The sequence below is a fragment of the Scatophagus argus genome, chromosome 16 (genome assembly GCF_020382885.2).
Source record: "Scatophagus argus isolate fScaArg1 chromosome 16, fScaArg1.pri, whole genome shotgun sequence".
Lineage (NCBI taxonomy): Eukaryota > Metazoa > Chordata > Actinopteri > Scatophagidae > Scatophagus > Scatophagus argus.
The window spans coordinates 5923278-5946522 of record NC_058508.1 but is presented as its reverse complement, the minus strand read 5'-3'; the positions used below and the strand labels follow the sequence as shown (position 1 = coordinate 5946522).

General features: G+C 42.3%; 1 protein-coding gene across 2 annotated transcripts in view; it reads right to left on the bottom strand.

Moving 5' to 3' along the window:
* Nucleotides 1-16: 16 nt before the first annotated feature.
* Nucleotides 17-23245, bottom strand: part of LOC124073286 (microtubule-associated serine/threonine-protein kinase 1-like) — a 41712-nt gene continuing 18483 nt past the window's right edge. For both annotated transcript variants that reach the window (XM_046415433.1, XM_046415434.1), the window contains exons 3-27: nt 21378-21472; nt 19769-19844; nt 18403-18475; nt 16382-16542; nt 15551-15626; nt 14590-14799; nt 13305-13406; nt 11600-11732; nt 11439-11506; nt 10878-10954; nt 10503-10711; nt 9609-9747; nt 9358-9490; nt 8393-8558; nt 8142-8243; nt 7735-7857; nt 7505-7614; nt 7222-7382; nt 6829-7088; nt 6489-6713; nt 6161-6390; nt 5020-5142; nt 4743-4876; nt 4449-4636; nt 17-3638 (exon numbers count right to left, since the gene is read on the bottom strand). In XM_046415433.1, coding sequence (XP_046271389.1) covers nt 1981-3638; nt 4449-4636; nt 4743-4876; nt 5020-5142; nt 6161-6390; nt 6489-6713; nt 6829-7088; nt 7222-7382; nt 7505-7614; nt 7735-7857; nt 8142-8243; nt 8393-8558; nt 9358-9490; nt 9609-9747; nt 10503-10711; nt 10878-10954; nt 11439-11506; nt 11600-11732; nt 13305-13406; nt 14590-14799; nt 15551-15626; nt 16382-16542; nt 18403-18475; nt 19769-19844; nt 21378-21472 — 5032 coding nt within the window. In that variant the 3' untranslated portion in view covers nt 17-1980. The remainder of the gene's footprint in view (nt 3639-4448; nt 4637-4742; nt 4877-5019; nt 5143-6160; nt 6391-6488; nt 6714-6828; nt 7089-7221; nt 7383-7504; nt 7615-7734; nt 7858-8141; nt 8244-8392; nt 8559-9357; nt 9491-9608; nt 9748-10502; nt 10712-10877; nt 10955-11438; nt 11507-11599; nt 11733-13304; nt 13407-14589; nt 14800-15550; nt 15627-16381; nt 16543-18402; nt 18476-19768; nt 19845-21377; nt 21473-23245) is intronic.

Here is a 23245-nt window from a genome sequence, read left to right as displayed (position 1 = left end):
ACGAGGAATTTCTCTGCATTTTATTACATTTCTGCACAATAGGCTTTTTTGCATTGGTCTTCAACAACAGTGGCTAATAAATATGCTGCAATGTAATGGACAACGATCAAGAGATAGTTGTTGATGTAAAATTAAAAAAAAAGTCAAACACTTAGACAGAGATGACAGAAATATTACCGCTTCAGACTTACTGAATGACCTCATCATAACTGCACACAAGGGGTTAGCCACACAGATTTGGGCAATTTCGCAGTCTAAATGTAAAAAATTCTAATTTAGTAGTAAAGCAGAAAATCACAGCTCATGAAATGTAAAAAATGTTGAACAAATAAAAAATGTTTAATAAATAGAACACATAATAATAAATAAATAATACAAACAAATAATAAAATAAATACATAATACAAGTAAATAAAAATATTTGACACAAAATAAAGTGCATGTTCCTCACATCACACACAAAAACACAGCTGAAGGTGTTTGAAAATTGAGTTAATGTCTGAAGATCACTACATCCTGATAATTAAAGACTTTGTGAGCTCAGACTGCAAAACTCATCTGAAACCAATCTTAACATCGTTCAGCGACAAAAGAATGATGCATCAGAATAATAACGTGTAAAATGGAAAGATACCCCGGCAAAATGTTCAGTGGTCATTTGGTATCATGTGATGTCATCCACAAGGGGGCAGTCTAAGTCTGAGCCTGGTGTCCCAAAACTATCAAGATCAATTTTCTGTAATACACAAGAACAAACAAGACCTCAACACTAAGATGCTCTCACCATATCTACTCCTGGTTTTGTGTAGAATCTACCACTGTATCACTCACAAGGATGCTCAGTTTTATCGAACTGGGCACTGTTGGATTGCATATTATTATACATTTAAGTTTAAACAAACAAAAACATGTCCCATTATTCCTAAATAAAAAAACTGGCACTTTCCTTCACACATAACATTACACAGTATAACACACATCTGCTTAAATAGAAAAGAATGAGTGAAAGAGCATTTCTATCCTACTCTCCTGTAAGCGCTACTTTCATCGTGGTTCTTTATGCACTTTGTCTTCTTATCACACTCTAAGCACACTAGTATATTCACCCAACAGCCTAAAATATCATTGCACATTTCACTATGGTCAAAGGAGACAACATTTAAAATAAAATGTGTTTGCTCGGCTTATTGCAACCCTTTCTTCGGTCTTCTCTTCTTGTCTGGAGCACATGTAAACTTAGTAATTGGGGACACCAAAAAAGTGGCATTATTAGCACATTGCATAGTGTCCCTGTGCAAGTTCATCTACTCTACCTCTTTCAATTCCATTGAAATTCAGCCCTTGAACTCATCTGAAGCAAACCAGCTGATTCTCCCTTCAAGCTGTCACTACACTTGGTCTAGTTTCCAGGATGTTTGTTATATTCGAGCCTGAACTCTTCTAGTAACCGAACTTTAAAGGAATAGTTTGTGTTTTTTCTTTTACAGTTTCAGCCAAACTAAATGATGGCACTGGAGCTGAAATATGAGTAATGCCCATTTATGACAGAATCCTGCTTGTTTAGTTAACAGTTTACCTGTTGTGGTCAGTTGAAATGTTGTTCACAGTGTTCACCACCTTAAGGTCTGCTTTATATTTTTCATTTTCTTTTTAAATATTCTTTCAAATGCCATGTACAGTGTCACACATGCATTAAGTCATATGCAATTTTTTTTTGTATATACAACACATTGTGATGAAAACACAGTACATACACGGGCCTACAGTATGATAGCACGAGCACACATTTTCCACCATGGCTGATGCATCTTCGTTCACATCTTTTTGTGTCTTACATGTCATGTCATCTATTTGGTGTCTTTTCTTCAGGCATTCACATCTCCCCTTAATTCAACGTCATGTTAATTCATGATATGTCAGTGTGATGCTACAGTAAAAGGCATTACATGGGAGAGTCTGACTCTTTCTCAAGCCCTCTTATCACAAATGATGTTTGGAGCTCCGACTGGTTCCTTTATCAGACTGCAGTGTGCCGGCGCTTGATGAGGATGCTGTCTGCGCTCCCCTACGGCCACCCCCAGACAAATCTTCTGGTTTTCCTGTTGTGTTTCCTCGCTTCTCCTCACTTAACTTGGAGGTGTCTTTAACCTTGGCTGAATCTTGTGAGGCCCCTTTCATAGGCCCGAGCACTGTTTTGGCCACACTTGTGAGCTGGGTGACAAAACTAGCTTTGTCCCCCGGAGACACTGGGCGAGACTTGCTTGAGCAGGGTGAAGCCGCGTTAGACGAGGGCGACATGGGGTTCTCTTCCACGACCTCCAAGTGGGGCCTCTCCTCCTTGGCCCCACGGTAATTGCTCGAAACCTTCTCCATTTTGGATCTGGCAGCAGCTGACACATGAGCTGCAGCCTGACTCTGAACCTGGGTGGGGACCGGGGGTGCAGGCCCTTTGCTTTTGGTCGTCTCCGTTGCTTTATCAATGCCACCGATGCCTCCTTTCTCGCCCGTCTCCATGCCTTTACGTGGCTTGGTTTGCTCTGCTGATGATACTTTGTACATGTTACCTTTGTCTGTACCTGCAGCGCCTTTCATTCGCTCCTCTGTCTTGTCCTGAGCCATACTTGCAGGTCCATTGTCTGTCTGTGCACTCTGCTGCTTGCTGTCTTGTTGTTGCGGGCCTTTTGATGCACCAGGTGCTGAGATTTTCTCACTAAGTTTATTCTTGGAGACTGCTGCCACAGAACTTGAGCTGCTTGCATTTTGAGCTTTTTCCCCTCTGCCCGGCTTGGCCTCAGTAGTGGATGAAACTAGTGCTGAACTAGACTTGGTCTCCACTGTAGCTACACTTATGTCCTTCTTTAGGACCTCAGCAGTGGATAATGTTTTACTTGCATCAATAATATTGGTCTTGGACTCAGCTTTAGTCGCTATTTGCGACCCGGTGGGCTCAGACTCTGTTGTTTGGGTATCTTTCTCTCTTGCTGTGATTAGTGTGTCACGGCTAAGTGGTGACTCTTGCCTTCCCAGCCTCCTGACAGGCTTCAAGCCTCCAATGTCTGATCCCATCGGGGGAGAGGGGGAGGAAGATGATGAAGGAGATGGGGGAGCAGGTCCATTCTCTCCTTCCATCTCTAACAGACTTTGTAGGCTGTGCTCACAGTGGAAGGACTCTCTCCTGTAGTCGCCATGTGAAACTTCCAGGCTATGCTTACGTAATGACACCCCACCTGTTAGGGGAGAGGGCGATGATGACGATGAAGAGGAAGAAGGCAACATCGGCGCTCCCAGCTTTTCTGCTGACTGCACCCGCTGCAGCAGGGGGGACCTTGGTGGCTCTGCACTTTTGGGACGGGGCCGGGCAACAGGAGGCGAGGAGTGCAGCTTAGCAGGAAACATCTGTGTGGTGTTGGAGCTCCCTACCGTGTGGCCAGTGAGGGGTGGAGGAGAGGATGTGGTCGGGGAGGGGGTGTGAGCGAGGGGGGACAAAGGGATGTTGCCGGCGGATTTGCAGCGCGCAGAGCGGTATTGGCGGTGAAGTTTGGGAGACAGGCCGTGCAGGGAGCTGGGCCTCATGTGGTGAGTGGCTGCTGGGGAGTTTGGTGTACTGGATGCTGGAGAGCTGCTCTGGGAGGAGGTGCCTGAGGAAAGGAGAGGAAATAAAGTCTTCCAGAAACCATGGAATGAATCAGGACAAACAACAGAAAACTGGATGAGATAAAGGACATGAGGATGAGTAACTAACTTAACAACCCCTGAAAATATGTTTTTGCTAACCTCCAGTGGTCTTAAATTCTCAGCATGCTGAAGTGACGTAGCAGCGTACTCCGAGATGTGTCATTACATTGTGACATCAGTGATTACAGGTACAACAAAACAGATTTCTCACCACAACCAGCCACACACAGCACTGATGCTGTACACTGCAGGTTGGCCTTGTGCTAAAGGTGCCCTGAAGAGTTTGAAGGTTTTCTTGTAAATAAAGTTTCTGACTGTTTCTCACCCAAAAACATGTGCTGAGTAAACATTTGTAAAGCCAATTTGTTGGCTCAGTTTGCCAAGTTGTTTTCTTTAAATCCTGAATTATTTATCCATGTTTACCTACTTGCAGTCAATCTTCTACAACTGCGCCTGTGTTAAACCAAGTTCAACTGCAGTAGCAGCTAGATGTACGGCAACAGTGTAATAAACATGTGAAGTGCACCGCACACCTGCTCACAAACAAGCAAAATGGGAGCTCACTCATAAAAACTTTGGTCCATGATACTACTAGCGGTTGGGAACTCCAAAAAGTACCGTAGTTATTCGTTAAAAGAAAAATATTTGATGTATAAAGAAGATATATTTTAGTACACCCCCTGTTTGTTATCCTTACTAAGAGATTGTTTTCAGGCGCAGCGGACAATCGGATCAGGTATTACAGACAGGTGATCTCAGCCTTCCATACTAACCCAAATAAGGGGATTCAAGAGTGGAGCGGTAACTCTGGGTGGGCGAGCGGGCGGAGAGGCTGTGAGTGGGGGAGCCTGGGAGACTGTCTCCAGATGACAGAGAGCGATTTAAAGACGAGAGGCTCCGGCTGGTATGGAGCAGGTTGGACTGCTTGGTGATTTTCCTGAACAGGGAGCTGCGCTTCTTACTGAAAAGAGAGACAGTTATACAGTGAAAATAAGATTAAAAAGCACGCAAAACTTAAAGGATAATGTATTCTTGTGATGAAATATATCTATTTTGCAGCCACATACTCTTGACCCTCCTTGGCTCCCGTCCTCTTGCTTCGCCGTGCCATCTTGGATTTATAGCTGGACTTGCGGGCAGGACCCACTTTTATAGAGGTATTCTCAAATGGAGTAGTTGTAACTGTCACCTTGTTTCCACTCTGTAGATCATATATACATATATATATATATATATAAATGTATAAATGTTTATATGAAACACATCATTGTATAATAATTAACTGAACCATCTTATAAAGACACTAAAATGTACATATAAATTCGACTAGCAGATAGTCCTCACCTTCAGGATGAGCTCCACCACTTCTGTATGAACAAGACCATGGACTGACTCCCCATTTACGTGAGTGATGAGATCACCAGCATTCAGTCCAGCCTCCTGGGCGGGACCTCCATCCTCCACATGCTGTGATTAGAACAAAAGACTTAATGAAGCAGATATAGGCATTTAAACAGAAAACAGTGAACAGTGAACAGTGTATCTGCTGGCTAAAGCTCTAACGGGGAGCTGATAGACCATACAAGGAACATACAATGCAGATATTTCGGGCAGACACATCTAATCAGTGGCTGAAGCCATGGCGAAATGGTTAAAAACTACAGTTCCTCAAATGGACATGATTGACCAGCTCCAAAAACGAGTCATTCTCATGACTGAAGTCTCAGACAGTTGCTGAGAGCTCTGGTGAACCCGCTGGACCTTCTGGACAGTGTCGCCTGTTGTTGCCTACTATTTATTATTACAGGGTTCAGACATATTCTGGAAAGGTTGGTAAGCATTTTTCAGAAAACAGTTATATTTCATTTGGTGTTCTATGGCTTTCGCACTTGGCCCACTCCTTTTTTCATTACATGTTTATGTTCAGCCCAAATATATGACATCACCGTGTAAAATTATCCAGTTATTATTATTATTCAGTTGTTATTAGTTATTCAAACGAAACCCAACTGTACGTACCAGTAGCACCTCGTGACTCAATTAGTTCAAATGGTCTTCTTTTAAGAATATTACATCTTGAATTGTGAAAGAATAGAGTACAAGAGTACAAAGCCCAAATCTTATTTATTGATTTTCATTCTTTAAGAGACAAAAATGAATATGACCAATCTCAGGTATCGCTAAGATTGAATTTTTTCATGTGAAAAATATAGCAAATATGAGAACATATCTTGCTCTTTTTGAGGCAAAGAAACCAGTTCTTTGGTTTTCTCTCCTCTTGATCACAATGAGTTGATTTTATTTTTATTTTTACTTTTCTATGCTGTTTTGTTGGGTTTTAATATTTCTGTTTGGCACCTTTAAATTGGCTAATTACTCTACATGTCTCAATGTTGTATTTATTATCTGATAGTATTATCATTACTAGTGGCAGTAACAGTAGTAGTTGCAAGTGTGAGCCATATTGATTGCTCTGCTCTCTCACCCAGACCATGTGATGTACGCTGTATACATCGCTGTCTCCCATGTAGACTCTGATGGCTCGGAGAGTGAAGCCGTACTTCTTCCCAGAGCGGTGGATGGTGATTGGAGAATGCAGGATGTTTACCATGGGAGAGTAGTCTCTGCTGGGAGAGGAGTCACGGGAGGAGGGGTTGGACGAGAGGGAGCGAGGAGACATGGGGCTCGCCAGGGGGGAGGCACCATGTTGCTCCACTGAGCAGACAGGGATAGAGTTAAGGTTACATTACAGAATTCACTTTGAAGTATGTTTTTACAGTTCACTTGTTGTAGTCATATAACCAGTGTGTCACCTGCAGGAATGATGACAGACAAAGCAGTAGCAGAAGCAGATTTTATAACTTTGGTTCCTGGTCGTGAGTTACGTTTCTCTCCTTCAGCTGACAGCTGCTGATGGCGAACTCTGCGCAGCACCAGGTCAGTGGTGGCCCCCCGGGGCCCCTGTGGGTCTGGAAGCCCCAGAACAGTTGCACTGCTTGGTAGAGGCAGTGATGCATCAGCAGGCCTCAAATGCTTGTCTGTGACATGATTGAGACATGAAACCCAACAGTAAACAAATGCTCTTGTTATAAATTGTGATCATGTAGAGGTTTAGGGTCACAAGGGATGCCGTGCTGCCTCATCCTTTCTTACCTCCGGCTGCGAGCCCATTGCTGTCTTTAAGGAACGGTCTCAGATCGCCTTGAGAAGGGATGGTCCCCATTGCTCCTTCCAGGGAAGCCCCTCTAACCTTCACTGGAGGCTGCTTAGTGAGGACAGGCAGCTCAGAGTCAACCTCCAGAGGGGAGGCCAGACGGTGTGTGTCCATGAGGGCGGAGAAACGTCTTCGGGCCCCGGACGGTGGGCTGGAGTCGCTCTCAGTGAAAGAGGACTCCGAGCAGGACAAGCGCTTCCTGAAATATGACCTTATTTTGAATCAAACTGTAAGCACACTGATACTATTTGGTTAGATAGAAACTTCTTTGATCAAGAACCATTTAAAAACATTTTCTACAACAAATTTCAAATTTTTTGGTTTGCACCCACATCTCAGGTGATCCAGTCCTCCAGCTTTTGTCCCTGAGTGTGAAGCTACCCAGGCTTTCTCTCTTGGCCACTCGATCCTCCCTGGGGACTTTGTGCTCCCGTAGAGTCACAGTAGGGGGTTTATGCTCTAGCTGGGATAGATGCTCCATACTGCTGTACACCTGCAGGTCCACGCAACAAAAGTCAACACTTACACTAGCTGATGAATAATCATTAGCCATTTTAATGCTTTAAACATTCTCACTGCAGATATAAAGAGAAAAATTTCAATGTACGGTTTGACCTTGCTGAAGCGAGGTGAGCAGGATGAGAAGCGATGTATCTCCACAGGCTCATCATCATTCGTATCATCCTCATCGTACGACTGCACATGATGGTAGCGCTCGGATCGGGCTGGTGAGAAAACGTAGCAAGTCTTTGTCTCTGTGTTCCTTTCTAAAATTATTAATTACTGACATTGTTCCATATGAGACAAAAGCAGTCACTGTGTAGGTTAGCCTGCAGCAGACTTACTGTCAAAATAACTGGTGTCTTCCTCAGACTCGAGGTGAGGAATGAACTCTGCCTTCTGTCTCAGTAGGCTGTTCCAGTTCACCTCCGTGAAGAATGGGTGCTGCTTCACTTCAAAAGCACCACCTAGAGGGCAGATGAAGGGAGGAGGAGACAGTAAGAGCTGGAGACAAAGACGGAAAGGTAGTGTAAAGAGGCGCTTTGACCCAAACAGTAGTTGACTTATTTGGGTAAACTGAACCTATGGGCCTAAAGACAGGATGGCAGTTGGTGCTGAGGGGATACTTCTGCAGTTATCAAGAGAAAAGTGTAAAGATTTCAGATCAGCTCAGATAACTGGAAAATAGGAATTAAGATTTAATTAAAGGATATAACTTAATATTGGGTACCATCTGTTTGAGGTAACCCACCTGTGCCCAGTCGAACCAGCGGATTCGTCTGCAGAAGGGAGGAGATGAGGTTCTGCGCATCCACAGGGAGAGCCTCATCCCCCTCTGGCCACACTATGTCATCTACCAGGTGCCGCAGAGAGACATGGGAAAAAGAAAAGTGCATTTAAGAGAGGGGATGAAGGTAAAAGACAAGACAAGGGGACACATCCCCTACAACTGATTAGCAACGTTTTGTGTGTATAAAAATTCATCCACATTTGATCACTCACCTGTAATGACCTGTCCAAACAGCTCCTCAGGAGTATCTCCAAAGAAAGGCACACAGCCCACCAGGAACTCATACAGGATGATACCCATAGCCCACCAGTCCACTGGCTTCCCATAACCTTGACGAAGAATAACTTCTGGGGCAATGTATTCTGGAGTACCACACACCTAAAGGAAAAACAGCAGCACTTGAGACTCCTCCAACTTGTTGGTTAGATTTTGTCACTCTAATAACCAACGGTTGTGATGTGGACTCAGAGTTCAGATTATTTAAAACCAGCTTGTCATATCAGTTTATCTTCAACCTGTTCTAAAACTACATGTGGTTATATTGTTGTGGGAGAGAGCTGACCCTGAGTAGGAGGCACATGTGTATGGATCATGTGTATTTCTGCCTAGTTAAGTAGATCACTACAGAGATGCCAAGACAAGATGAAAGCTCCGGTGAGGGTTTTCATGTGCAGATGGGTATTCACTGAATGCTAACAGACTTCTGAATGCATAAGCAAGTAATAATGAGGCTTCAATTCAAAGCATGAGTACTGCATGAAAGGCCTGCGAAAATAAACCACACCAGACAGAGAAATGATCACAATAACTGAGGAAATACTGGCTTATTGTTGTGCCAGCTGGCACACAATAAAATCTCTGCATAGACATGAAGACATCAAAGGACATTTCATATTTAAACTTAACTTGGATCAAACTGTGGTTGAACAGCACTGCAATACAGCCAAAAAAACATAATTTAAAGTTATGTTATATATGTGATTCTTTTAATGCTGTGATTTAATTTAAGTTTGATCACCGGTTGTTTTAAGTTTAATTAAAAGAGCAAGTGAATTAAAGAGACTCCATTAAATCGTCTTTATAAAATCAGGCTCTGACTCCTTGTAGGAGTTACTTCACATGGACTGGGGATTGAGTATACAGCTCTGCTGTCGTTTGGATGCTGTGTTTGTCATACCTGTTTATCCAGGAACTCCCGAGTATCCTTCTCTATGTGTCCTTCATACAAATTGGTGGTCAGACTCATCAGACCCATCTTTGAAAGGCCGAAGTCTGTGAGCTTGATGTGGCCCATTGAGGTAATCAGGAGGCTGAGGATAGAGACAGCAAAGTTCATTTCAAGCAGTGCAAGCTTTATTTATTTTCTCTTGAAACAGCAGAGTAACAGCATGCATTGTATTGCATTATTGAAAAGGAACTCTGTCTCACTTGTCAGGTTTGAGGTCACGGTGCACAATACCATAGTTGTGTAAATACTCCAGTGCCAGAACAGTCTCTGCAAAGTACATGCGTGCCATTTCCACAGGCAGAGCCCCGATGTTCTTCAGCAGAGTGGCGCAGTCTCCACCTGATAGCAAAATTCATCATCTGATTAGTCCTGCTGCTGACATATACAATTACCATGAATGTCTCCTGGTACCTCTTGTTCAAGACCACTTTAGTTTCTACTTAAGCCGATAAGCAACACGCAGAACACAATCATGCAATCAAAAACACTACACTGACTGTGCTGTGAGGCATTCTGTGTAGAATAATCAAGGAAATTCACTTTCATCTAGAGTTAAAATTTCCATTTGTTTAATTGATTTATGACTAAATATCTGAAAAACACATGATGTTCATTCCCAGCAGCCTCAACTGTACTTTAAGTTTAGTGCTAATTAGAAAATGTTCATACTAACAGGAACTGATACAATACATGCAACATAAGAGGTGACTCCAATTAAACTGCAGCCAACAGCAACATGTCTGTCTTCAAATTTACTATTTATATTTTGTTTTCCAAGGTCTTTCTGAAGCTGTTTCACCACCCACCCACAAATTATTTGAATTTTTTCAGCTACGAGTGGCTCCTCCACTGTGGGAAGACAGTGTCCATGGACAACACAGTGAAAGCAAATGAGGTTAGTACCCACACTGTCTGCCTTCAATATTTGTCATTTTTCCAGTAAAGACACAATGCAGACATATATTATGATAGGAAACAAAACTTTCCATAGATGAAATGGAAGAGTAGCTGTGGGAAGAGAAAAACATATTTTTTCTTGACAGCCAACACACCTCCTCTCTCTCTTTCCCTCCAACACACTCACACATTCTAACCTTCTACATACTCCATGACCATGCAGAGGTGCCGACGGGTTTCAAAGGAGCAGAACATGGAGACGACAAAGGGATTCTCTGCAAAGGTGAGGATGTCTCTTTCCACAAAAGCCTGCTGGATTTGGTTCCTCAGGATCAGGTTTTGCTTATTAATCTTCTTCATGGCAAATCGCTGGCGGGTCTCCAGGTGACGCACCAAGTACACAGCGCTGATACAAACATAGACACACACACATATGTCCATATTATTTTTTTATGTTATGGACTCTGTGTTGCCTGTAAAACAATCATCTGTGCCCAAGTAGAAATGAATCACTTCCATGTCAACACATCCTCATTAGCAGAGTAAACAGGACGTCCTAATGTTCTACTCACCCGTATGCTCCATTACTGATCAGCTTGATAGTCTGGAAATCTGCTTCCCCTGGTGGTTTCATTGCTTTAATCTTACTCTGTGGATCAAATATCACAACGCTCTGATTAAATATGATGTAGAGAGAAATCGCAACATGACCACTAAAATATTAATATAGTATAATAAGTGTCAAGAAAATCACATATTTATATTCTAACTTTAGTGATACACATTCAAACTGTCTGTAGAGATACCCCCTCCATTGCACCTTTTTGTGTGTGTGTGTCTGCATAGCTCATTTCTGGCAGCTGGAGTTTTGCCTAACGCCAGAGGCACTGCCCAGACATTCAAGGAGGGAGTATCCAGTTTTTTGTACTTCAGCATAAATTAGCTGAATTAGATAGATAAAAGCATGTGTGCCAAGTCATTAGCAGATGAAGCATACATTTTCAATGAGAGCAAGGCCCTCAGCAGGACAGACCTTAAAAGTAAGCATTTTTTTTTAAAAAAGGGTGAATGATCGTGGCATTGGACAAATTTCCAGTTTCCACATCCAAATCTCTGATTATCTCGGATCTCACCTCTGTGGAGTCGTCTGTTTCAGGTGTTAGCGGCCCCTCGCTGTCGTAACTGTCGAGGTTTACCATCTCTGATGATGAAAATACGTCAGTTTAGTCAGTTCATTTATTTTCCAAATGGTTAAATCTGCGTGTTGTACCGAGTTTCTGTCTCTCTCCCTCACCTTCAATAGGGTCTCTGGTCAGTCCCAGCTGGCTGATGATATAACGAGGAATGTCCGTTTTCATCAAGTGACCCTCCTTGGCGTGATCCTCTGCTGCCTCCAGCAGATGGTAGAACTCCTCTGGGTTAAACTCCTGGAAATCAGAGTGTGATGTCATCAGTTGGAAAGTTTGGGAGCTGGCTCATTGGGATATAATTAATGACATTAAATTAGACTTTGGGATGATTGAAATTTTGTCTGAGAAATTGCTTCCAGATAAGTTCCTTTGAATGTGAACCAGACAACGTGTCCACATCGAAGTAAAGCCACCCTGGCTGCTTTCAGCAGTGGTTTCATGAATCACTGCCTCTGGAGCAGCTCCAGGACTTGTTTCTGGAAGACGCTGTCACTGCAGTCTGTACTGTTCAGCCTGAGGAGAGACCTGAATTCTGTTTCAGGACTGATGTCCCATCGAAAGCTACATGATTAGGCCTGAGCTCAGCATCAGCAGCAGACCAGCCAGTAAATAGTAGAAATACAGCAGCTTCTTCAGGAGAGCTTTAGCATGGTGTCTGACTGCTTGTAAGGGCAAGAGTGGTTATATTTGTGCACAAACTCATATGTATGTATGTACTCGTATGCTTTGAGCTCAAATTTTTTTGCATGCTTTCTTCGCAATGCTTATTTTTGAGTGATCCAATCAAGCCTGCAGGACTGGATTTAAATCCCACTTGTTAACTGTAACATGCCCACATATTCTGTTTCTGATCTACTCATCTGTTTTGTTTTCAGTCTGCTGGCTATTAGTATGATAAATTTTTTGTAATTATAACTTCTCCACAAAACATATCATGTTTGCTTAAAACAAATCTGTCTGTGCTTAAAAGTTTGCTCAGTGATGAGGCACAAACACAACACAGCAGGGAGAATCTGAAGCTCAGGAGCCAATCCTTAAGCCTGCATCCTCCACAAAACACTGAACTCGACCTGCTGTGTTGCAGAGGAGGGTTTCATCCATTGCAAGTCCTGGCTGCTGACCCAAATCTGGTTGTTATCGATGCCAAAAACATGTAATGGATCACATACTCTGTAATCCAAATGCAGCGATATGCAGAAAACGAGGGTGGAATTACAGCAATGAATCGGTTCTCCATGTCACTGTTTCAGCTGTCGCTCATAATCCAAAACCATGCCAGTGTGGCATGACTCATCTGAGAGGTACACAAAACTGTTATGAAACACATGGTTACCCACAAAAACAACCAGCTAGACGACACACACACACACAAACTCTCTGTCTCTCACACACACACACATAGGCATCCTCCAACTTCAAATGACACCATGGTCACGGTCTGTCTGAGTCAGACTGGAAGGCGGCCCAACAGCAGGGGGCTGCTGCCTGGTATTAGTCGTACTGTGGCAGGGCAAATTTTAATCTAAATGCAAATGTTGCCGCCATCCAGACAGACTGGACCTTTACTTCAGTGTGGCTTGTTTTGATTTTCTACCCCTGCTGCATAATACATCAAAGTGCTTAAATGCTTATAATGGGCTAACAAATGAGTATCTGTGCTCATGTTTATTTAAAGAAAATCAATTTGTCTTAAGTCAAGAGAGGGAAACGTTGACATGTTCTGCGAGGCCGGATGAGTCGGATGGTCGGCATCACAGTGGGATTTTGACAATGATGGGTAAATACTGAAAAGTGTGTATGTTATCTCACCAGACACTCCAGAAGCCTGGCAGGTCGGGCGATGATGATGAGAAGCTTCTTCGCCAACTCCGTGACGAAGGCAACTTCAGAGCTCTCTGAACGCTCAAAGGCCTGATGGAGAGAGATATACAGACAGACCGACAGGGAGAAAGAGAGAAGATTAACACTCACAACATTTAGAAAATCCATGTGGCACAGTTAAATCCCTAATACAACAATAATATACAGCGCTGCAGTCAGTTAGAAGAGAGACAAAAAGACAGACAGAGTGACAAAGGCAGAGCAAGTGTTCAAAAAGCTGTGAGACATGAGAACATCTGATTATGAAAAACACAACAGATAAAATCAAACCAAAACCAGGCAATGCAGAGCAATGGCAGCGATCTAATCAAGCCGCCAAAATGAGGATGGTGATGAAATTCCCAGATATCTGTTATCTGCTCTGGCAAATCTCAAGCACAATTAGCCTCCATTTACCGCAGTCACTTCAATCACGTCTCTCACCAAAGGCATTCAGAGCTTGAATGAAATTAGAGGACTTGTGCAGGAATCTATCCATCAGCAACCTTCCACAAAATTGCATCATCTCAGTCGCTGAGAGGACAGAGGTATTTGTTTCTGTGCCTGTTTCTGTGTCTGTTTTGGTTATGACTCATTTCAGCTCACAAATAAATTATAACCAAAGCAGTTCACAAACATTTTACCTGTTCAAACATCTCGCAGAAAAAACGCAACATTAAAGTTCATTTGGAAATTGTTTTTCTGCTCACCTGGCAAATATAATTTAATATAAACTCTATTTTTAGCTCTGTTTATGAGCTGCACTCACTACTCAGGGACGTACCGGGCCGTGTAGCTGCTATATGCTATGCTACAGTATGTTCAACAGCTACTTGCTAGCTTTGCATGTCTATTGCTTGATGCTGTGAAGGTAGCGAACAGACTTTTAGGACTTTCTGATGAAAACATGCTGTTGTTGGAAATACAGTTCATAAGAGCAGTGAGAATGAAACATATCTGTAAAGAGGCAGGTCTTTGTTAATATAAAAATAAGGATTGGTGCAGCTTTAAGGAAGAGTTTGAAGTCCTGATAAATTCGATATTTTTTGATCTGAGAAACACTTTTTTAGCAAAAGTTTTTTAACTCAAGAACAAGCGAACATAAGTCAGTAAAGCATCTGTTGCCGTGGATACAGATTAGCCAGTAAAGGTGCTGAGGTTAGATACCCAGTTAGTAGTGCTTTCGGTGGTCGGTCAGAGGTAAGTTTTGTTGGCACTTTATTTTCTCACTCACATCATGAAGAAGCTTCTCCAGATTCTCCTGCAGTTCAAAGAAGTAGACAGAAGTGATGAGGCCCTCGCGGGCTTTGGCCAGGCAGTCTCTGGACAGCTCAGCTATCTGGTGGTGTATAAAGCTGAGGACGCCATCGGCCAGTGGAAGAACGTTTTCAGGAGAGAAAGCCTGGATGAATTCGTCCAGCCTCTCCTCCATCTGTGCTGTGGCCTGGTGGAGAACAAAATGTGGGGAGCATTGAGAGAACAGTAGTGACGACAGAGTGAGAGTGGAGAGCAGGCAGAGGAAGCGACAGTGATTAAGTTTAGAATGAGAGTTTATTTCTTTACAAGACTCAGAGGTGTGAGAAAAAAATGTGAGAAAACGTTAAGTGTGGCTCTGCTGCTATACTCAGTGTTTTCCATCTGACTTGTGTGAGAACAGGATCAAAGAGCTTTTACCTTAAATGAACTCCATACTATAATGCCAAATTTCCTAGGACTTGATTTTTATCACTGTGGAAGCTTTCAGCCCATTTCCTTTTGATACCAACCCACCAGAGAGTGAAAGGAAGAAAAAAAGGCAAATGCCTTTTAGTTCATTGTTCATAGCTGTGGCAGTACTTATAAGTGCTGTGAATAAACTTAATATTCTCTCTGACAGGGTGAACTTATCTTGACTTAGCAGTGTCACATAATCTTATTTGTTATGGTTAAGCAGCCCCCATGGCTCCTTTTGTCGCTGTGTTTGGATATACGATATCAAACATTCGTATAAATAAATCTCTGAACATGTTCAATCATAAATTATATGCCTTGTTCTTTTCTCTTATATTTCAGTTCTGACTTGAAAGGATTAAATAGTTTTTTGGGCTTGAAAGACTGGCTTAATGCTCTGTAGGCTTAAGGGTTTGTTCACTGTGTGTTTTTTTATGGAATATGATGTTTATCATGAAACAGCTTTGTATATGTGTGTGTCTCACCTTTGGAAAGCGCTCTTTGTACACATGGTTCATCATGACTATCTCATTATCATAGCATGTAGAGGACCGTCCTGGACTGGAGGCGTGAAACAGAAGAACGTGGAAAACAGTCAAAAAGATTTAACACAGATCGTGTCTGAAGTATGTTTAAGATTCGACGAGAATTTAACATTATCCAATCAGAAACTTGATTCTTTTTGTGTATCATAATTAAACTAAGATTGTGTCATTAAGATAACACATTTCTTCTCTTCAAAACTTAAAGTCATAAGCTGTAAAACACAGACATGCTCAGTTCAGCACAATCTTGGCTTGGTTTGACCGGTAGCTCATGGTAGCTAATGTCAGCTAATGTTGTACACTTAGGCTAGGCGTTTCTTTGAAATATCACTGACGTTACAGAGGCAGTCTGTTAACTTGTTTTTCCCCGCATTTGTCACATTAGCTCACTTAAAGGGATGCAAGACAACAGACATTAGATAATGTTTTATATATTATAAGTACATACATCATAAGTGAGCTGATGTAACCTTGCCTGAATAGACAATGCTAATATTAAAGCATGGTGGAACCTTAGCACAATTAGAGGAAAAAAAACAGGGGCATATATAAGGCATATACATGCCTTTTTAGATCCTAATCAAAACTTAGACAGAGCTCAGACATGTTAGCTTTGAAACAGAAAACTCAGGAGCTTATATAAAAGCAATAACAAGATCAAGCAGGGGTAACCCATGTAAATCTTCTTCAAAAGAGTCCTTTTAAACAGAGGATAGGGCGTTTGGACAGCTGAAGCTGCTGTTTAATCTCACGGGTGGTACTGCTGCTGACCTGAGACTGCGGGAGCGTGGGCGCAGGTGGGGAGAGCAGCGGCCCCCGTCATCATCTGTGATGCTCTCGGTGCTGCCAAAGTGCTTGGATAAGAAGTGCAGCTCATCCATGGTGGGCTGGAAGGGCAGCTGGTGCAGTCGCTCCTGAGAGGAGCTGGAGGACTGGAACGAGAGAAGAAGAGGAAGAGGAGGGGAGGGAAAAGCAAAGGGTGGAGGAGGAAGAGGAAGCAGACGAGGGTGGGGCGAGCATTAGGAGGATGAGGGAGAGGAGGGGAAGCAGAGAGGGAAGTTGGCAGATGAGGAAGGGAACCAAGGATGTTAGAGAGGCTGGAGGTGTACAGATCAAAAAGAAAAACTGATGAACAAACTGACAAAACTTGATCATATGAAGTCCAGCCACTGTCACCTTTAATTGCTTCTCGCTTTGAGGCACTAAGCTAAGCAACTAATGGATCAATGATCACAGTATTTGCAGACTAAAGTGGTCATTCTTTGTGGACATCACCAATAACTAACTGAGAATTGAATGAAGTTGTCCAATGAGTCTCAGGTCAGACCCATAAATACAGTATGTCTCAGTCATACTCGCCTCACCTCCTCATTTGCCTTCATCAAGGCAATGAGACTCCTCCACTTAACTCTGCTAATTGAAAGATTGATCACTGATCAATCACTGGTGACAGGCTAATTGAAAAGACAGTCAGGGTAAATGAAACAAGCTTGGACACTCCATTTTTTTTTGTCTGTTTGATGTATGTCAAGGTTTTTCTGCCGGTGGTATTGAGGTTGCTTTATCTCACCACTGTCTTCCAGTCTTTGTGCTAAGCTAGGCTAACTGGCTGCTGGCGGTAGCTTCATGTTTACCATACAGACATGAGAGCGGTATCAGTCAAGGCCAGAAAGCTAATAAGCGCCTTTACCAAAAACTCACACTGTTCCTTTCAGGTAAGAATCTCTCACAGTTGTTAGCAAGTGAAATTTTGGATACTTTCACCATTCATCAAACCACAGTATTAGTCAGTAACAGATTTTCACTTTAAATGAAGCAGGGAACTGAGAAGCAGACAGTGTTCAGAGGGGGGAACTGAAGTAATCACTGGTCACCATGGCTCACTCTGATTCATAAAAGTCAGAGCATTGATTTCAGTGAAGTATCTTTTTGTTTCTAATTATAGTATGTGGCTAAATTTAGCCTGAGATAAAAGTGCTGTGCAACAGAATGTGCTGTATTTCATGCCAGCTTCTGGTCTCTACGCCACATTCATCATGTCCCTCTGATCACTTTCCCCTCCTGTCCTGCTCTCTCCATCCAAATAACACTCCATACACAGCCAGATGGAGAGCAGGAACCAGGCCTCTGACGCTACTGTTACGCAACAAGACACATACTGAATGTCACAAGGTAAAGATAGTGAGGGGAAACATGCTGGAGATGGATAAAATGTGTTTGTGTGCTTTCGGCCTGATAGATTTGAAGGTAGATGACGCAGTTCATACTTACAATATACTATAAACAACCTCGCTATTTAAATCGTTCACCAATACCACCATGATGTTACAAATATGTTACTTAACATTATCAGTTACATGAAAATGGATGTTGTTACAATAACTTTTTCATACAACTGAACTGTTTGTTAGTCTTTAGGCTTGAGGTCAAGTTATTATTGTATTACTCCCACTTGGAGTATCAATTAATTTTACTACTACTTCAACTGTTTGATTACATTTTGCAGACTATTTCAGCTGCTTATACATTACCTTTAGCTAACTACTTCAACCAGTTATACATATATATATACATAAACAGCCTTTTCTAATTTCAATGGTTCCATTAGTTAGACAACTATTTGCTTTTAGCTAACACTTTCGATTAATTACCAGTGCTATTGCTAACTATGTGAATGGTTGAGTTGATGGGTGAACTGTGTACCCCCTGGCAACTGCAAACCCGGGGAACAAGTACCCCTGGTTGGGAATTCTAGATTTTTGTGATGGGAAGGGAGTTAAATTAACATTTACCGTTGAGCTGGGGGTGTTAGTGCCATATCCAGATGAGGGCAAGGATGCTAAAGACCATCGTCGTCCGTCCGCTCTGCAAAGAACACAAAGGTCACTTAAATGCTCAATGTCACATATATTTTGTAATTAAATTCAGATCATTTGAGCTAAACTCGCCTACTGTCTTTAATCAGAACCTGAAAAAAAACCTGAACTGACGTACCTGTTATTTTTATAACCCATGAAATTTGACTGATAAGCTATTCTCACATTCTCTGTGGCTGTCTTACACACACCTCAATTTTAGGTGCACTAAAAAAATGTCATTTAGCAGACCAGTGACTTATTACACATCTAGTTTGCCCCAGGGACCTTCCTGAGAGAGGGGAGCACAGAAGAGTCACTCTTTGTGCCTCTGTATGGCTCGATCGCACAGTGACAGGCAGGCAGAGAGATCTGATAAATGAGGACATAGGATTTACAGGAGCACAAGGCAGCCACAACCTCCACTCCCAACATTGTCTGACTGGGGAAAGACAGCGGTAAATAACAGTCTAATTGGCCTTTTCACATACATCTCTGCCTATAGGACACATGAGAGTGAAGTCTTGCCCTTATTACAGTCAGACCCTCACACTACTGCAGTCCCTTTCATTTCTTTAAATATGGTGTAAGAGAAAGCCCCAGTAGCATCAGTGAGCTCAGCTTCTACTGTTGGGTGTTAAGGCTGGCTCACACCGAGTATAACCCATGAAGTTATATGCTATAGCACTTAGATTTTGCTGAACTGGAATGAAGCGGTTCTAGCTCTAAACTAAAAAAAAGGAAAAAAAAAAAAGCCCAGGACTTCAAGTACATAATTATGTGGACAAGGACAGAGGCATATTTGTAACATATTAGTAAAAATAATAATACCATGATATCATATTATTCATAATATAAACAAAATATAAAGCTTCTACTATAATCATAGATATAAAAACACATTTACACAAACAGATGCACACATTTATGGCCACCTGTCCACATACATCAACACCCAGAGTCATTAGAGCAGCGTGAATAAACACAGAGGCACTGTGAATGTAATGGCTTGGCCCAGTCATACATGAGTCAGCCTGTTATACTGTGAGAACCTGCAGCGGGAGGCTCCCTGCTCCCCAGGATGTGCGAGACCTCGCACAACAACAGATCCGCACCTCGACTCTTCTCTGATGCTCGCCTCCCTCTCTCCTCCCTTCCCTTTGTCTCATGCTGACTTGAGTTCAGTCTGCCTGCCTGTCTCCTCTGCATCACTTTCTGTCCCTCTCACATCTCTATCACAAAAACAAGTCAGCGTAAACATTTGTAATCACACTCAGTAAATGTAGTGAAATAGAACAGAGACCTTCTGGAGGAGGCAAAAGAGAAGTGTGACGGGTTGCTGGGTGAGAAGTTTCGTGGGCTGTCCAGAGGGCTGCTTCCTGCTGGGACAACCAGACGTGCACAAAGGACGAGACGCAGGAGAGGGAAACGCAAAGGTAGAGAAAGAAAATGTGACAAAGAATATTCAGACCCTGCGACTAAACGATCACAACACAACAAAGCACACATTAAAACTTCTTACCGTGGTTTCCTCATTTTCATTGTGAAGTGTGATACTGAAGCTGACTCAGATTGATTATGTGGTTCCACACAACAATGTGACTATTTGTAATGAAAAAGTAGTGTTTGGGGGGATGAAGGCCTATCATTGATTTTTAGACTGATAAATTCTTTGTCGCCTAGGCTTTTTATTTATCCTACCTTGTTCTGTGGGCAGTAATGTGGTGCTTTGATTAATGGACTGCGAGTTTTCATTGGGAGCTGTTTGATAGACGAATGAATCAAGCTGGCTAATTTAAGGGAGCAGTCCATGCAAAGATGATGTACGAGCCGCACAAACCTTTTGTCTATCAGTCTTGACAGCATGGCACCTAATATGAGAGCACCTTAGTGACTGTTGCCATTTACACACAAAAACTATCTGAAAACTAAAAAAGTACTTGTGAGCATGAGGATTTCAAATTAATGTTTGCTATTAAGTCAAATTATATGTGTGAGAGTAAATGAGGCATCGTTACACAATCTGGCTTAAATTCACCAGCTCACCATCTGCGTCACCAATATACAGTTTATATAATATAATATACAGAGTTTATATACATGTGCACGCATCCTCCAGTTTGATTTTAGAAATCACGACTTTTGCGTGGAAAGTGGTGTATGTAAAGTTATAAATGAGACTCCAAGTAAGGTTTCCAAAATCAGGTCAAAAGTCAAATTGAGTCGACAGAATGCAAATCTACCTGCATGCCGCCACGTTTTCTATCTAACAGTTTTCAGTTAACATTGTGGAATAGCTTGAGATTGTGGAAATATACGTATTCACTCTCTTGCTGAGGCTCAGTTGATAAAATGATACCATTCTCGCGTCAATAAGGTAATGAAGCTACATCCAGCAGTCGATTAGCTTAGCTTGGCACAAACGCTATAAACAAGGGTGAAGAGCTAGTATAAAAAGACATAGAGCAAAAATAACAATTTGGTGTCATATGGGGAGTTGTGTGCTGAACTAGCTCCTCTCCAGACACAGTTGATGCTGAGAGGTGGTGATTTTGTTCTGACAGATCTGATAGGGCCAGACTTGGTGTTTCCCCGTTTCCAGTCTCTGGAGAAGAGACTAAGCTAGAATAACCGACTTCTAATTGTAGCTTCGTATTTATCGTACCCATGTGAGGTTGATATCAATCTTCTCCTGACTCTCAGCTAAAAAGTAAATTAGTTAATTTCCCACATTTTAACTAATGTGACTATGATTATTTTGTCACTTGTAGTGAAAAGACGCTGGTGAACAGATGATATATCTTTCTTTAATTAACATATTTGAATCCGAGTGATTAAAAATGTTAGCAGCTGCCATCAACACATAAACAAGTCAAGGTCACAGCTGAGGTGTAATGTATTATCATACATACCGAGGTGTCCAGGAAGAGGCAGTGGGGAGTGTGGGCGAGGCAGCGTGGGGGATGTGGTGGTCAGGATCAGACTTTTCCTGTTGCTTGTACGACAGCTATAAAGAACAGAGAGGTACACGTAAACATGAGAGGATTACTTATCAATCCCACTGATGTGTCCAAGTTATCACAGCAGATTTGTGTTTGTGCACTGAGTCTCTATACTTGTTGCTATGAATGAATATGTGCATGCTGTGGCTGCATGTGTACGTGCAGAAGAGGCAGAGGCACAAATGGATGGATCACTACAGGAGCACAACAGCGATAAGGAGAATTCAATTTCCTCAGTCATCCATCCCTGTCTGCCTCCTCTCAGCCGCAATAAGAAATGAGGGGAGTGAGAGGATGTGGGAGAGAGAAAGGCAAAGTTAGAAAGAATACAGGCAACCGGCTAGGGAGAAATGAAAGGACGGAAATCTTAAAATGGACTTCATTCTCCGAATAAAAGTAACAGAAACACACCCTCTTCCTTTTTTTGACCTCAGTTCATTATTTTTCAGGTGCTTAATAGCAGTCATTACCACACTGAGTCACCTCCAGTCTGCCTGTGGACTCCACACACATTCATACTGCACATCACACACCATCAGGGACTAAACTGAGCATGGTTTCTGTATTTAAGCCCATTTTCATTGTTTAAAATACTCACACTGTCCCAGTGCGATTCAACACAAAGGCTTTATAAAACATGTGCGGCACAATGGGCCTTGGTTGTCTAAGTGGTGAGGGGTCCAAGTAAATGCAAATAAAAACACCTGGGAACAAAGAGGAGAGAACAAACAAAATGCAAACACCATCTCATGTTCGCAGTCAGATGAAGACAACTGCTGGTTTCCCCTCTCTCCACTTTCAGCCCCTGTCACATGGGTTCACATGTGAGTAGGAAGCACCATCTCTACCCCCACGCACGCACACACACACACACACACACGTACACACACAAAGCATAAAGACGTGAGCTGACTGAGATGGGATCAACACAGCGAGCTGAAGATGCATAGAGGCAGAGACGCTGTGCAGGACGCTGACTGTTTTATAGGCTTCTAACACCTCTAACACTGCAGTCTGTTCTGCTTTACATGTGAATGTCATCATTTATTGAATTCTAAATTACCATTTATTGTACAATAAATGTGTTTGGAAAAAAATCCAGGTAGGACTGGAGAAGTTCAACACAAAAGCAGAGCACACTGGAGCATCACTCATTCAAACGTCTCTTCCTCTCTGCTCCCATGGATGTAGACTCACACTGTTTGTGGCCATGTGTTCACACCTGCCATCATTACTTGCTGGATGGCACTGGGCCACCTTGGCAAGCTGTCAACCAGGGAATCTAAGAAATCATACTGTGCTTTTTCATTTACAAGTCTACAAGTCAAATTTGCATAGGGTCTTCTTTAAAAACTGGAGGTTGTGTATAAAAGGGGAGGTCCAGATGCAGTGGAAATCATAAAATATGTAAAGATTAAAACAGTGTGTTGGAGCTCACTGGGTTACATTTTACAGATTTTGAAAAAACGAGAAGATCAACATGAAAATCTAAAAACTACTGACAAAAATCTGAAAAGGTCTCTTGACCATTTTGCATCTAGGACAGATACTAAGTTCAGTTGTCAATTCTCCTCTGTTAAGTGGCACAAGGTACCAGATCATGAAGTAAAATCAGATCAGGAATATCTCTGGAAAAATAACTCCTACTCCTGTGCAAGATCAGAAAAGTTTTATCCTGCACTGAGCAAAGAAATATGGTGAAAAAAAAAAGGTTAACAGTTCCCATTCGCACTGCACCTCTGTGCCTATCTCGAAACCCATCGACTACCAAATGATGG